The sequence below is a fragment of the Podarcis tiliguerta genome (assembly GCF_965153285.1).
Source record: "Podarcis tiliguerta genome assembly, chromosome: 3".
NCBI lineage: Eukaryota > Metazoa > Chordata > Lepidosauria > Squamata > Lacertidae > Podarcis > Podarcis tiliguerta.
This window is the reverse complement of record NC_139536.1, coordinates 33,605,075-33,618,718: the sequence shown is the minus strand read 5'-3', so window position 1 is coordinate 33,618,718 and position 13,644 is coordinate 33,605,075. Positions and strand designations below refer to the sequence as shown.

Here is a 13,644-nt window from a genome sequence, read left to right as displayed (position 1 = left end):
GATTACTCCATCAGTGTTGCAGCCCTTTCCAAGGGAGTAGCACTGTTGGCCTTTTGCAGCAAAAGCAACAAAAGAGTCTTGTGGAATCTTAAAAACTAAGGGCTGTATCCCCCTGCCCCCAAGCTGCTCTGGAGGGTCCCTCAAATCTCTGGAACAGATTTTTGAAGGTGCTGGAGAGAAGGGGAAGTTGCATTGCACAAGGGGAAGGCTGTTGTGCAAGGGGAATGGCAGCATTGGGTACAACCCTCACAAGTCTACAGCATATGTTTTCATGGAGTAGAGTCTTCTTTGGGTTGGTGCCTCTGGCGTCCGAGTTTACAGAGTCTCCAGGGCTACCATCATATTGATAAACAGGTTGGGTCAGTTAATGAGTCTCAGTTTTGTTTGCATTTATCCCCAATCATCAAAACATCTGGAGTACTCCTACTTGAAGCGTCCTTTGCCAAACTGTGTGTTTGATGCATACAATCTGAGGGGCTTGTCTGAGATCACTGGTCATATATAGGCAAAGAAAAATCACCCTAATCCTATATATTTGCTTTAACCTTCCAGGTGATGATCTTTAGCAGTGCACCCCCCAAAAAAAAAATCCACACCGGTTGAACTCAGTTCATTGCCCCCAAACACCAGTGTTTGCAACTCGAGGGTGGTTAATGAGGCTTTAGGGAGCTATCTATTGGGGAGTGTCCCCCGTGCCCCTTGTCAGATCCTTTGTGGGCAAAACGGTACAGGGACAAGGAAAAAACATTGGTCAGCTAACATTGCAGCTTTGGATAGGAGGCTTCCTAACTCTGTAGCAAAGATGCTAGTTGAGCCTTTTATTGCACTGGAGTCAAGATTTTTTGCTTCTAATCCTATGTTCACTTCTATAGAATGGATAGGTAGGATCAGGCCCTTGCTTTGCCATAAGAGCAGCATTGTAGTTGGGAGTTTTGTCTCTTCCCTATAGGTGGGAAGCTGTAGTGGTGTTGTGATAGTTTTATTTTAAAGTTTACTTACCAATTCATTGCATTTGTACCCAACCTTCCCTCCCAAGGAGCTCAAGGTGGTGTTCATAGTTTTCCTCCCCCACGTTTTACCCTTACAACAAACTCGTGAGGTAGGCTAGGCCGAAAGATTGTGATTGCCCCAATGTCACCCACTGAGCTTCAAGGCTGAGTGAGGATTTGAATTCCCCATCTCTTAGGTTCTAATCCAACACTCTAACCACAACAGCTATCCGAGAGAACAATAAATGTTCCCTACCTTCATTGTATTCTGTTGTACTTCCTTTAAACCAGAAGAATTTAAGATGGCTTACAACTTAATAACTTGGTGCAACCTACTGAAACGCATTAAGCACCCATTAAACTAAAAAAAAAATCTTGTGGGTTCACCTTACTCCATGTGCCCACTTGACTGCTTTGATCTGCAAAACTGGTACTGTGCCACACAGCCCTCATTCCACACTTATAAGAAATCATTCTTTTTGTGTGGTGGCACCTAAAGTTTTGGATTTCCCTGCCTATGGACATCAGGCAGGCACCTTCCCTGTATTCTTCTTGGCACCTGCTTAAAACACTTTTTGTTTAGGCCAGCCTATCCAGACACATAGATGTTTATGTGTTTTAATCTCCCTTAGTTTACTGCTGATTCTAATGCTTTATATAAATGCTTTTCGTTACTTGTTTTTAACTTTTTTCGTTGATAATTTTAATGTTTCTTGTAAACCACTTGGAGCTTTTGTTACACTCGAGCAACAGTTTAAATAAATACATAAGCCATATCAAAGGAACAGTAAAAGCATTATGAATTGTAATTGCTTTGGCCTCCACATGAGCTGCAGCCTCACAGCCGTATATGCACTCGGAGGCCATCTTTGATTCCTTTGTGACTTTCATCTTCTCTCTAGGGCTGGGCTGATTTGGAAAGCGTAATGTGTTAATGATGGAAAATCCCAAGCGATGCGAGTGAAAAGTACTTCTTGATACCAAACAAAGCAGCCTATTTTTTGATTTGATACGGGCTTCTCCGATTTGTCCTGCCCTTAAGGTCCTCGGCGCCTGACCTTCAAGTTAACAACTGTTTTTCAAGAGGGAAGAGGCATATAGTTTGTTTCAAGAAACAGAAGCTTGCAACATCTTCCTATGCTTTTACCTCACAAACCACCCTCGTTGTGAAACAACTTTGGGAGAGAATCGGCCGTGTGTTTGGCCTTGATTGCAGATTCACTGTCGTCTTGCCCAATCTTCCTCTTAAGTTTCTTCACCTTTTGCTCCTCCTCAATCACCACCACCTTGCTCGCTCTTCCTCTGTGGTTGACTTTCCCTTGAAGTTGTTAAGGGGTTTGCTTTTGTGACTAGCGCTCCTCCTGCCTTGGGGTTCAGAGGTTCAGGGCTGCCAGGTTCCTGAGTCACTGTCTGGAACCGTGGTGGCTGTGGCGTGGCAAGCGCAGCCCAGACTGGCTGATCCATCTCCCATGTCTGAGCCTTGGCTCTCCCTGCCCGAGGCTGGCACTATGACACTGGTTCTTTCTAGAGAATTTCCTTTGTAATACAGTGGTACCTCGGGTTAAGTACTTAATTTGTTCTGGAGGTCTGTTCTTAACCTGAAACTGTTCTTAACCTGAAGTACCACTTTAGCTAATGGGGCCTCCTGCTGCCGCCTTGCCGCCGGAGCACGATTTCTATTCTCATCCTGAAGCAAAGTTCTTAACCCTAGGTACTATTTCTGGGTTAGTGGAGTCTGTAACCTGAAGCATCCGTAACGTGAAGCGTATGCAACCCGAGGTACCACTGTGTTGTACAGAAGCTGTTGCTTTTTCATCTCTCTCTACCACAGGGTACATAGGTTTGTCTCCAGGGCCTGGGATAGTAAACCAGACACCCTTCAAATGATGTTGCATCAACATCAATGGTGACCTTGGTGATGTACAGATGTTGTTGGATTCCCTCTGACCAGCTGAGTGGGGCTAATGGAAGTTGTGGAATCCAACCTCATATTTTGGGGTGGAGAGGGGGGGGCACATGTTCCCCAGCCCATATCTTATAACTAAAACATGTGATATATGACTATGCCCAGAGAGTTCAATGAACATGCTGTGGAGTACACCAGACGTGGCTCCTTTCTCATTGTGGTTGATCGTTTGGAAATGAGTTTTCTTCTTTTGCCACCTGTGATCTGATGGTGTTGTGTTTTTTTTCTCTTTGCTTGTTTGACCACAGTTGTCTCCTGAGGAAGAAGAGAAGAGAAGGATCAGGAGAGAGAGGAACAAACTAGCAGCTGCTAAATGCCGTAACAGACGCCGAGAGCTGACTGAGAAACTTCAGGCAGTAAGTATTCCCTCCTTGGAAGTCTCCTCCTTTTTTGAGAATGCTCACTTTCGGCCATCCAGAATGGATCTGTTTAATAAAATTTGCATAATATACTGACCCTCTTCTTCAGCGGGCTTATCTTCTTGAGAAATTTGGAGTGGCCTGACACAAGTTGATGTAGTGCAGGGACAACATAACACTTGTGGCACACATGTGCTCTCAGAGGTGTGCCTCCAGGGTCTTTCTCCCCTTCTCTCCCCAATGAATTTAGGCTTGAAAGAAGTATTCTATTGTAGCCATTAAAATAGCTTGTGGGGTGTAGATGTCTGTGTGTGGTGCCCGCAACCATTTCTCCAGTTTGCAAATGGACCCAAAAGGTTGGTGATGCTTGATCTATGTGGCAGGTCTCCCAGTTCTTTCCTGCTGGGTTTACACATGATGACACAGCAAGCATTGAAGTGGTACCATGTTCCTCAGAGCATCAAATTCTTCTACTGTTCTCTACTGTCCTCTGTTCTGGCCCTGTCAGCTTTTAGACAGCCAGGAGACGAGAGCTGTCTTCAGCATTCTTCACATGCAGAGCTGCTGGGATCAGAAATGCTGCAGTGGCTCCAGTTTGCAGCGGATTCAGGATGTAGCTGCATCCACATGTTGAGGGAAGTGTGAGAGGCAGCTAGCTCCTACCTTGTTCGCTAACTGATATGGTACCTATCAAAGCAGTGTGTGCATCAGTGTGGAAGACGTTCGTTCACTGTTCCTGGTAGAGATCCACAGCAATGAATTACTAAGGTGCAATAGTTAGGGATACTGAGCCTTCTATATTTTGATTGAACATACCACTTTGCTGCAGTGACTCCCCCTCCCCCCCAAAAATGTGAGGGTTAAGATGCCTGAATATTGAAAACACCTGTTTCTTAAAAAGAAAGGGAGAAAGAAAGCATTAGTCAGCAGAGGTTTTTTGTGCCGCATTCTGAGTTGCCCAAACTTATTTTTGTTTCCAAATGTATATCCTGTCCTTCAGTGGCTAGTCAGCATTCCTCAAACCTGTAACTTACATATATTTATATTAAGCCCCATCTATCTACTTTGTTGCTCACCTTGTTGTATATTTTAGTTTGGGCTCTGTACAAGCCGCTATTGTTGCTGCCGCTGATCATCTTGTTTCTCCTGGATCTGTAGGAAACTGAGGAGCTGGAGGAAGAGAAGTCTGTGTTGCAGAAGGAGATCGCCGAACTCGAGAAGGAGAAGGAGAAGCTGAGGTTCATGCTGATGGCTCACAGCCCCATGTGCAAGATCAGCCCTGAGGAACGCCGAACCCCGCCATCTCACAGCCTCCAGACCGTCCGGACTGGAGTGAGCAATGCTGTAGTGGTGAAGCAGGAGCCCGTCGAAGAAGAGATCCCCTCCTCATCCTCTGACCTCGAGAAAGGGCAGAGATCAGTCATTAAACCTATCAGCATCGTCGGGGGCTTTTACGGGGAAGAGCCGCTCAACACTCCCATTGTGGTGACCTCGACACCCGCCATCACCCCCGGAGCATCCAGCTTGGTCTTCACCTACCCCAGCGTGCTGGACCAGGAGTCTCCTCTCTCCCCCTCGGAGTCTTGCTCCAAAGCTCACCGGAGGAGCAGCAGCAGCGGCGACCAGTCCTCGGATTCCTTGAACTCCCCCACTCTGCTGGCCCTGTAACCTCTTTTCCCTTTTGTCCCCCACCCCACTCAGTTACTCTGGAGGGGGAAACCCCGCCTTTGAGATCAAAAGACCAGCACAATGACTTTTTTCTTTTTTCCCACCAAGCACAAGGGCGGCAGAAGCAAGAAGAGGAAAATAGTGTGTGTAGCTACAGAAACTTCCCGGGACGGGAAGAACCAGAACAAACGTAAAGCCATATAGGAGTGGGGTGGGGAAGCAGAAGTCGCATTACTGGGACCCAAGTGCTTAGACTACATGGTGTGTGCGTGTGTAGAAGTGGGTGGGAGAGCCAAACTCCCCATCCAAGGTTTAGTGCGAACGGATGTGAGCTTCAGTAAATCGCTAGCCCGTTCCCCTGCCATTGCTGATGAATGGACTGGTGAAACCAGGTTCTCTTCTGTGCTAAGTAGTACATTCCAGTTAGTTTGATCTCATTTGGGCCTTCACCTTTTTACTTTCTGTTGGATACCATGACATTTCGAAAACTCTAACAAAACAAAAAAAAAGGCTTGTGGCAATTGTCATTAAACCGCTGCTGATGTTAGGATCTGCCTACGCGGGATTCTTGCTGTTGTTGGGTGAGGGGGTGGGCTTTTTGGAATAGATGGTGCAGAGCTGAGAGAGGAATAAAATAACAGGTCCAAATGGTTCTTTTTTAAAAAACAACAACACTCCTAGCACCTTTGTTTTGGGGGAAGTGGGGTAGCATGGAAAGAAACAAGTGTTGGATATTCTGTTGACAAAAAAAGAGTCTTTCCCAAAGAGACTGGAGTATGCAGATAAACACGTTATTTCTTGGTACGTTGCAAAAGCTATGACTACAACATGCCTCCACATCAGTGGACCAGGATTGGTGCCAAGGGAACTGGGGAGATGCCAGAGTGAGTTTCCACTAAGCTTTTGTCTCTGGCATGGGTTGTTCTGCAGTTGACGTTTTGTCAAACACGGTGGCCGGACCCTATGTTGCCTTTCCCCTTGGCTGCCAGCCACCTTGTGTGTGATGTGTCTCCTCCCCACTGGCATGCCTGACTCGGATGCTGGGCTGCTCTCAAACAAAAGCCACCGGCTCCCAGCTCTCTGAACCGTTGTAGTGTAGCAGTGCTGCTATTCTTCTCTTGTGGCTGGTCCAGGAAAGGGATTTACTGAGGGCAAAAGTGCAGGAAGCAAGCTGGGTGCTCCCTTGGATAATTCCTTTCTCTGTGTGTGTGCGTGTTGCGCTTCGCTCATCAGTTCCTAGCCAAAGTTTGTGTGTGTTGCAATTTGATGACTTCAGGCCTTGTAGTTCCTTGGCTCCCTTTCTGGTCCTGGAGACATTAGCGGAAAAATTGTTTTCGTGCCTGAGTATGGTCCTCTGCCGCACTCTTGTTGCTGCACATTCAGGTGGATATGGCTGTTTGAAAACCTGTGCTCACTACTGAAATGGGCAGCGGGCTTTGCTTTTTCTCGCATCTTCTGTGGTGCCTAGACAAAATCCTATTGCACTTAAAACAGCACGGCTGCTTGGGTTTGCAGAGCTGAATTGGAGAGAAGTTTGCTGGGTTCTCCCCTTGTTAGGTAAAGGCTTTCTTTTGTATAGAGAACATCCCGTTTAGCCCAAGCTAACTAGGGTCCCTGTCATGAGCATTTTTATGTTTGTAGGTTTCCACTATCATTTTTGTTTTCATTTGACCTCAGGATTTATTAGGCAAGATGGCAGGTGGATACATGATTTCACTGTGCTCTTCGGAGACCAGCTTTCTCACCTGGGGGGAATCTCTTCAAGCCATGTTAACTCCATTGGTGAGCATCGCTGCCTTCCTTGAGACTCTGCCTTAACAGCTGGGGAATTTGCTTAAGTCTTTTGAGTGTTTGCAATGAAGTCAGTGACTCAACTCCCATCGACTGGCTGTTGTTTTTTTAATGCATCTGGATATCAGCCATAGTGTTAGGTCAGCTGCTTGCATGTCATTGTGAAAGGCCAGAGGTTCTCAAACCGTGCTTCACAGGCTGCTGGCAGCCCACAAGCTGCATTCGTGTTGCCCACCGAAAACACTGACCAAGAAGGATACATGACTTCACAGAACGGTGCTCAGAAAAACAGGCACATCCATCCAATTAGGAAATCAAGACTGTGCTTTTTTAAAATGCAAGGTATGCATTGCTTTGCTTTGTAGAACAAAAGAAGTTTGTTAAGTAGTCTGGTGAGACCACCAGCAATTTTCAACTCCATCCCCTCAAAAAGTTTGAGAACCACTGTCCTAGGCTATCTTCTGGCTAGTCAGAATAAATCAAAGCCATACTTAATAACTGCTACAATGAGAAGAAGCCAAATTCTGTAACCTGAATCAAGCATGCACATATTTGAGTATAATTTTGAAATTCGCATTATTTATATTGCCTGTGCTGGCCATGGGGAGGAGAAAAGAGCTATGCAAAGCGCTTAAAAAAACCTACCTCTGTCCACTGGCAGTTGCGCTTAGAGCCCTTCTGTCCTCTTAAAAGTTCACCAGGCATTACCTACATATTTTCAAGCTTCTCTTTGCAGAAAGGAAAGCCACAGTTTGGGGTTTAGGATGACAGCACAAAGCGCATATCCATTTTGTGGATCCGGCCTTTAATACTAAGCTGCACTTCAATCGCACAGTCGCTTAAACTCAGAGTGAATGAGAGTCGTGGTAGTAACTCTTCATATTTAAAAGCAAAACTATACTGGAAAGGCATTTTGTTCAAAGTACTAAAATCCAGGCATTTTTCTTCTGACATTTCCCTTTTTAGACAGTGCCACTGGAAGAGACTCAGGCTTGTATTCAGGGCAAATGCTATTCAGAGTAGACCTCTTGGAAATGAATGAACCTGGGCTAGCCATGCCCATTAACGACAGTGAGCCTAATCTGAGGACTAGCGTTCCTGGTTCTAAGCATCATGTAAAAGAAAATATTCTAAGCATAACAGGGAGAGCAGAAAACTGCATCATCTGACTGTAGCATTAAAAAAAAAAAATAGCACAATATACCTTTCACTAAAATCACTGATGTGTTCTCTGAAATACTGCTTGTCTCAGCAGGCAAAGAACATTTTTTTAAAAAATCACATGTTGCTAGCCCATTTAACTGCGCTGGGTCAGATTGACCCAGGCTTTGTGTCCGTCTTAGAAATCCTTGGAAAAGAAAAGGTTTTAATGTGACGGAGGCATCTTCTCTGCCAAGCTTGTAACTATTAGCAGAAAAGAAAGAGCATTCTCTGAAATTCCCAGTACTATCCAAGTGCACATGAGGTGCCTTGGGCATATATGCAGGCTTATATGTGAGGCTGCCATTTGCTAGTTGGTTTCAGTGGTGCTGCTGCCGCAGCAGTTTGATAGATAACTCTGGGCAAAGGGCACAAAGCCTGTTAACAGAAAACCTAGAGAGGACTAAAGAAAATACAAGGGTTGGCATGGCTTTTTGCTCCAGCTTGTTTTCTAAGTTGTAAAAAAAAATAGGAGAGGCAGGACTTAGAACTTGTTGGTTTTGTGGCGAGTATGAAAGGTGGTAGGCAAGGTCTGTGGAAGAGTTCCATTTTTCAAAGTTTGCCTTGGGAAAGATCTGGGTTTATAGCTGGAAGCAATTAGAAAAGAGGTCTCTGAACTGCTTCCTGTTGTTGACCTCAGATCTGTCCTCAGGCAACTTTAGTGTGTGGCCATGCACATGCCATATACATTTAGAGCACATGACTCCTCCCCCTCCTCCAAAGACTCCTGGGAACTGTATTTTGTTAAGGGCATTGGAAATTGTAGCTCTTTGAGGCACAAAATACCATTGCCTGGCTTCTTTGGGGAGAAGTATGGTGCTTTGAATGTATGGTGTGTACCCAGCCTAAGTGTTGCTTGTCTTATACCTATGGGTTTATATATATATATTTATCACTTGAATAAGGTTCCCTGGTGAGCTGTGGCTCACCTTCACCCTTTCTGCTGGCCAGAAACATGACTTGCTGCCATTCTCCTCCACAAAGGAACTTACTAGGGTAATTTTGTGGCAGATATTCCTGTGCATCTGAGTCTTACAGTCGATTCAGGCATGTTTTGCTGTGTGAATCCATTTTTAGCTCCAGATTCTGCTTTTCATCTTCTCTTGTAAATTTGTACATCTGAAGGTTCTATTGCACTTATCTCCTAAAGCTCCAGTTTAATCCTTGCAAGGCATGAGCAGTGGCTTTTGGGCCTCTTGGACACTTCTTCTAGATTAATGCTTCCACTTCTTCTTGGTCCTACAGGATGATAGAGAGACAGATCTGGGTTTTAGTCTTGGCATGTCAGCCCGCAGATGACACCCTGGTGGGATTAATGTAGTCAGGAGCACTACAGAAGTACATTCAGATGGATGGAACCCCAATATGTCTTGGCATAATGGATGACATCCCAGCTGTAGACATTATGAAGCCCCATGTCCCAGTGATGGCTTTACTGTGGAAGAGAGACTAGAGATGTTTTGTAGGTGAAGCCTGGAACAGACAGCGCTCTGATCTAAGAAACATTTCCCTACTTGTTTTTGCATGCATCTTGATTATTACGGATGTCTTTACTCGTTAATTTGCCACACTTTTGGGAAAACCTAGCACCTTTGTTCAAAAGGAAAATATATTTGTGTCCCAACACTAACTCTCTTTAAAATTCCTGCTTCTTATCCATTCCAGCTTCTAATGTTTGAACTTTTCCTTTCCATTCAGTTTAGGGTGCAGTCCAGCAAGAATTATGGCTTTGGAGCTCTGTTCCATTTCAAAGTGTTTTGTCTTAGCCTGGGTGATGTAGATATAGGATGACCACAGTCCTTTAAGGGATTGTGCTCTTAAGTCAGCGATGTACTTGTGACAGAACAGGACCTGGCGCCATCATGTTGGTGTCAATAGATTTCCTCCACCACCTTTTTTAAAAAAATTAATCGATTTATTAAGTTCATTTGAACCTAGCAATGTGCTGCTTTTATATTCTGCTTGGCCTTAATCCTAAAAGTACTCATTGCTTTCACATTTATTTATTGGCAGGCAAACACTTTTTGTGGCTGCTCCAGCAAATCTGCCCACCATTTAATTTAACATCCCTCAAACGTGTGTTCCTGTTTTTTAATGCCAAAATGAAATTCTGCAACATTTTTTCCAACACACACACACACTCCCAGAAGTATTTTCAGTCATTAGAGTGGGTCAAATATTTTAAGAGAGGGCACAAATGATCCCATGTTTGTTTTGTTATTTATATTTATATAAAAAATGTTTACATCTTTTTCTCTGCCTCAAATCTGTATTTTAAAAACAACTTTATCCCCCTTCCCTTGCTGACTTTTAAAAATGCTGTTTTTTTCTTTCTTTTATAAAGTAGATGACTTGGACTTACAATCTTGGGTTTATGGATTTCCCCCAATTCAGTTGTGTCATTTTCTGTTGAGTTGGCTCTGCCCTGCTTTCTGCTGTGTCTTCTAAAATTACATGCAGGATTTTTGTAATTTTCAAAAATAGTGGTGCCTAAGCATCTTACTTTCCTAGCTTGCTATAGCTTTCATTTGCACAAATTCTTTCTTAAGTAAGCAATAGGTATCAAGTGGTGTGCATCAAAACACGGGCAAATTTTTGTTGCGTTCGTTTTTTTAAGGGCCAAGGCTATAGTGGGACTTTGGCCAAGCCTCTATCTGAAACTTGGAGAGTTGCTGCCACAACGATTGCAGAAATGAAGCCCTTCGATTATTCCTAGGGCATGTTAGCTCACTAATTTGTGAACTAACAAATTTGGACTTTTCTCATTAAGTACAAATCCTGTTGAGGTGATCGTATATATGATCACATAACTTAAGTAACAACTCCAGTTGCCTGCTTTTTAAGACACATCACTGCTTGTGTACTCTGCTTACTCAATTGGGAAGAAAACCACATCAACGGAAGGGAAAGCTGCAAGAAGATCAAACCGCATGTGTTCTGGGACCTTTGCAAAATCAAAAGCCAGAAGAATAGAAGAAAGCAAATGCGTTTGTGCCTCTCTGCAAGCGGGACAAGAGAAATGGGAACCACTAAATTGAGCAGGGTGGGAATCCTTTTTTTAAAAAAAAAATGTTTTGTATAAAGAAAACTTCTTTCTAAAGAAGCATAATCAATCTTCTGCAAATAGTAATAGGTGAGGCCAGACGAACTATTTCTAGGTACAAGAGATGAATCGAAACTTTTTTTCTGTCCTATGAAACGACTCTCCTCCCTTTCCCATTTCGTACAATTAAAAGGTTGGTCCACTTTCTTGTTTGTGGCTATTTGTTGTGGGGGGGGGGGAGGGGAATATGAAATTATGTGTAGAAAATAGACAACAGGTTTGTATTTGCTCAGTGAGCGGATAAAGTGTTGTGTCTGTGTATATATAGATTCTACTGTGTAGTCCACAAAGTAACATTGGTAAAAGAAGAGTGTATCTTTATTCACAAGGTAGTTTAATAGCGTAAAATGGAAGAATGCTTTAAGATTCCTGAAGATAAAAGGGCCTGGATCTCTTTCTGTTTACATGACTCTGATCCTAAATGCACTCCTGTTAGATGTTTGTATCTATACTGATGATAACACTGGTAGAGGAAACGGTTCTCAGTGATCTTATTTGTGCAAATTCACGGAGATCGGTAAATTTTTGGGTGTGCCATTATATTTCTCTTCCACACAGAAAAGTAAGTTTTTTCCCTCCTTTGCTTAATTCGTGGAGTGGAATTTAAAATTACTGAATCGGAATCCCTTTTCTCTGATCTTTTGCATAGATTTTCCCATGGCAGAGAAGCTTGGCTGAACGGTCATCTTCTCGCACCTTTCCTTGCTCTATACAGGCCTACAATATTTGCACTAAAAAAAAGATGTCAAAAATAATTATATGAAAGCTGGTTGGAAAAAGCTTGCTGCTACGAAAGAACGTATGAAAATAATGGCCATGCTTTTCAGTTTTAATGGAGTAGTACCATTTTGTAAAGTAAAAAAAAAAAAATCAATCTAGAATGAAACGAATGAAGGTTTTATATATCTTGTCTTAAATATTACCGTTTTTACTTTCTCTCGCCCTTCCTTTCCCCCACCCCATCTTGATACCATTCCATGCCTGTCATTGCTCCTTTTCGTGATGATTGAATGTGTTCACTACCCCCAACCTGCAAGTTCAAACACTTGTAAATTACGCTTTCATGGCACTGCGGACACCTTTTTTGTATAGTGAGAGCTAACTGGAGTTCTTCTCTCTCTTTGGTTGAAGTCATTAAAAGATATCCTTTGAAGTCATTAAAAGATTCTCTTTGTGATGACTTAATTAAAAGCTTGCATTCTCCTTCTGTGTAAACAAGCATTGATAACGCTGGCACCTCCAAGACGGTTGGTATATTTTTCTGGGAGGGATTGGAGCACAGTCTGGGAAATTTAGGTTTGTGCGCAATTTAATCCACTTTCACTTAGCGCTCTTTGATTCTACTGTACTTTAAAATGCTCTTTAAAAAAAAAGAAAGAAGCAAACTTTTTTTCCAGTCAGGAAAGGGATGGGGAAATGTATTGATAACTTTGAAATGAACAGATGGTCAACAAGAAGATGTGTAAACAAATCGGGATGCATGCTCAGGGTTTTTTAAAAATAATATCCCCACTCTAAAAACAAGAACAGCAGCAACCCAGAACAAATGTTCCATAAGGAACGGACACAGTTTATCCGCTACATAAGCTTTGCACAAGCAAATTGTGCAGTAGCAGGTGTGGCAGGTCAGAAAGCATCTTACGTCCAATGAGATTCTGCTTGGAATGGCTTTTGAGAAGTGGGGATAAATGGGGAATAGGGGAGAGGCTGAATAAAGGAACTTCCATAAAAGGGAATCCCTTCACCAAGAGTTTTATCAGACTTTTTAAAAATGGGAGAAGAGACAGTGGGGATGTGTTATAAGAGAGCAGGAATGCATAATAATGTTCAGCTCCAGAAGGAAAGCACTTGCAGTATGATTAAAGTGGTGTTCTAAATATGGTTGCACTGATGATTATGATGATAACATGAGTGCACTCTTATTATCCTCCAGTCTGTTTGCATAGTTGACATTCTTTCCTGGATAGACAACCCTGTGTGCTTAATGACTGCATGGCAGGGAGACAAATCCGCACGTGCAGCTTTTCTTGCCGCTTGTTGGCTATCTCTTTTAAAGGCACTGGAGTCTGTTTGCCGACAAAGGAGTGCTTTTAAGGCTCCTCTGTTCTGTTTCTTTTTAATGCAAAATCTTGTCAGAAAGGCTTGAGAACAGGAAGCGCTCCATGAAGGCTTGGATAGCTGAGGAATTAAAACAGGAGAAGCAAGAATGTTAGGCATTGGGCATTGCTGGGCGCGAGTTTCAGAAATCAATAGGTGAAGCTTTTCACAGTGTAGAGGAAAAAACTGATCACCGCCAAGGAAAGGAAAGTGGCAAACTAGGTGCTGCATTGTACATAACTAAACACATCTTCTGTGGCTTCCAATCCTGACTTATAGATTTGCTGTCTCCCACAGCTACCACCCTGTGCTTTTGTACAACATACCGTATTACCATAAAGGATATGCATTTCCGCAAACCAATTTGCATAGTCTCTTATGCATGCAGCCTTCCTATTTGCCACAAAGTGCAACCTGCTGTGGATGGCAGGGTCCATATTGCACAGAATGAATTTTCACCAGCGCATCTGG

General features: G+C 43.4%; 1 protein-coding gene across 3 annotated transcripts in view; it reads left to right on the top strand.

Moving 5' to 3' along the window:
- FOSL2 (FOS like 2, AP-1 transcription factor subunit) overlaps positions 1-12,239 on the top strand; it is a 28,899-nt gene extending 16,660 nt beyond the window's left edge. For all 3 annotated transcript variants that reach the window (XM_083434563.1, XM_083434561.1, XM_083434562.1), the window contains exons 3-4: positions 3,204-3,311; positions 4,473-12,239. In XM_083434563.1, the coding sequence (XP_083290689.1) occupies positions 3,204-3,311; positions 4,473-4,982 (618 nt within the window). In that variant the 3' untranslated portion in view covers positions 4,983-12,239. The remainder of the gene's footprint in view (positions 1-3,203; positions 3,312-4,472) is intronic.
- The last annotated feature ends 1,405 nt before the right edge of the window (positions 12,240-13,644 follow it).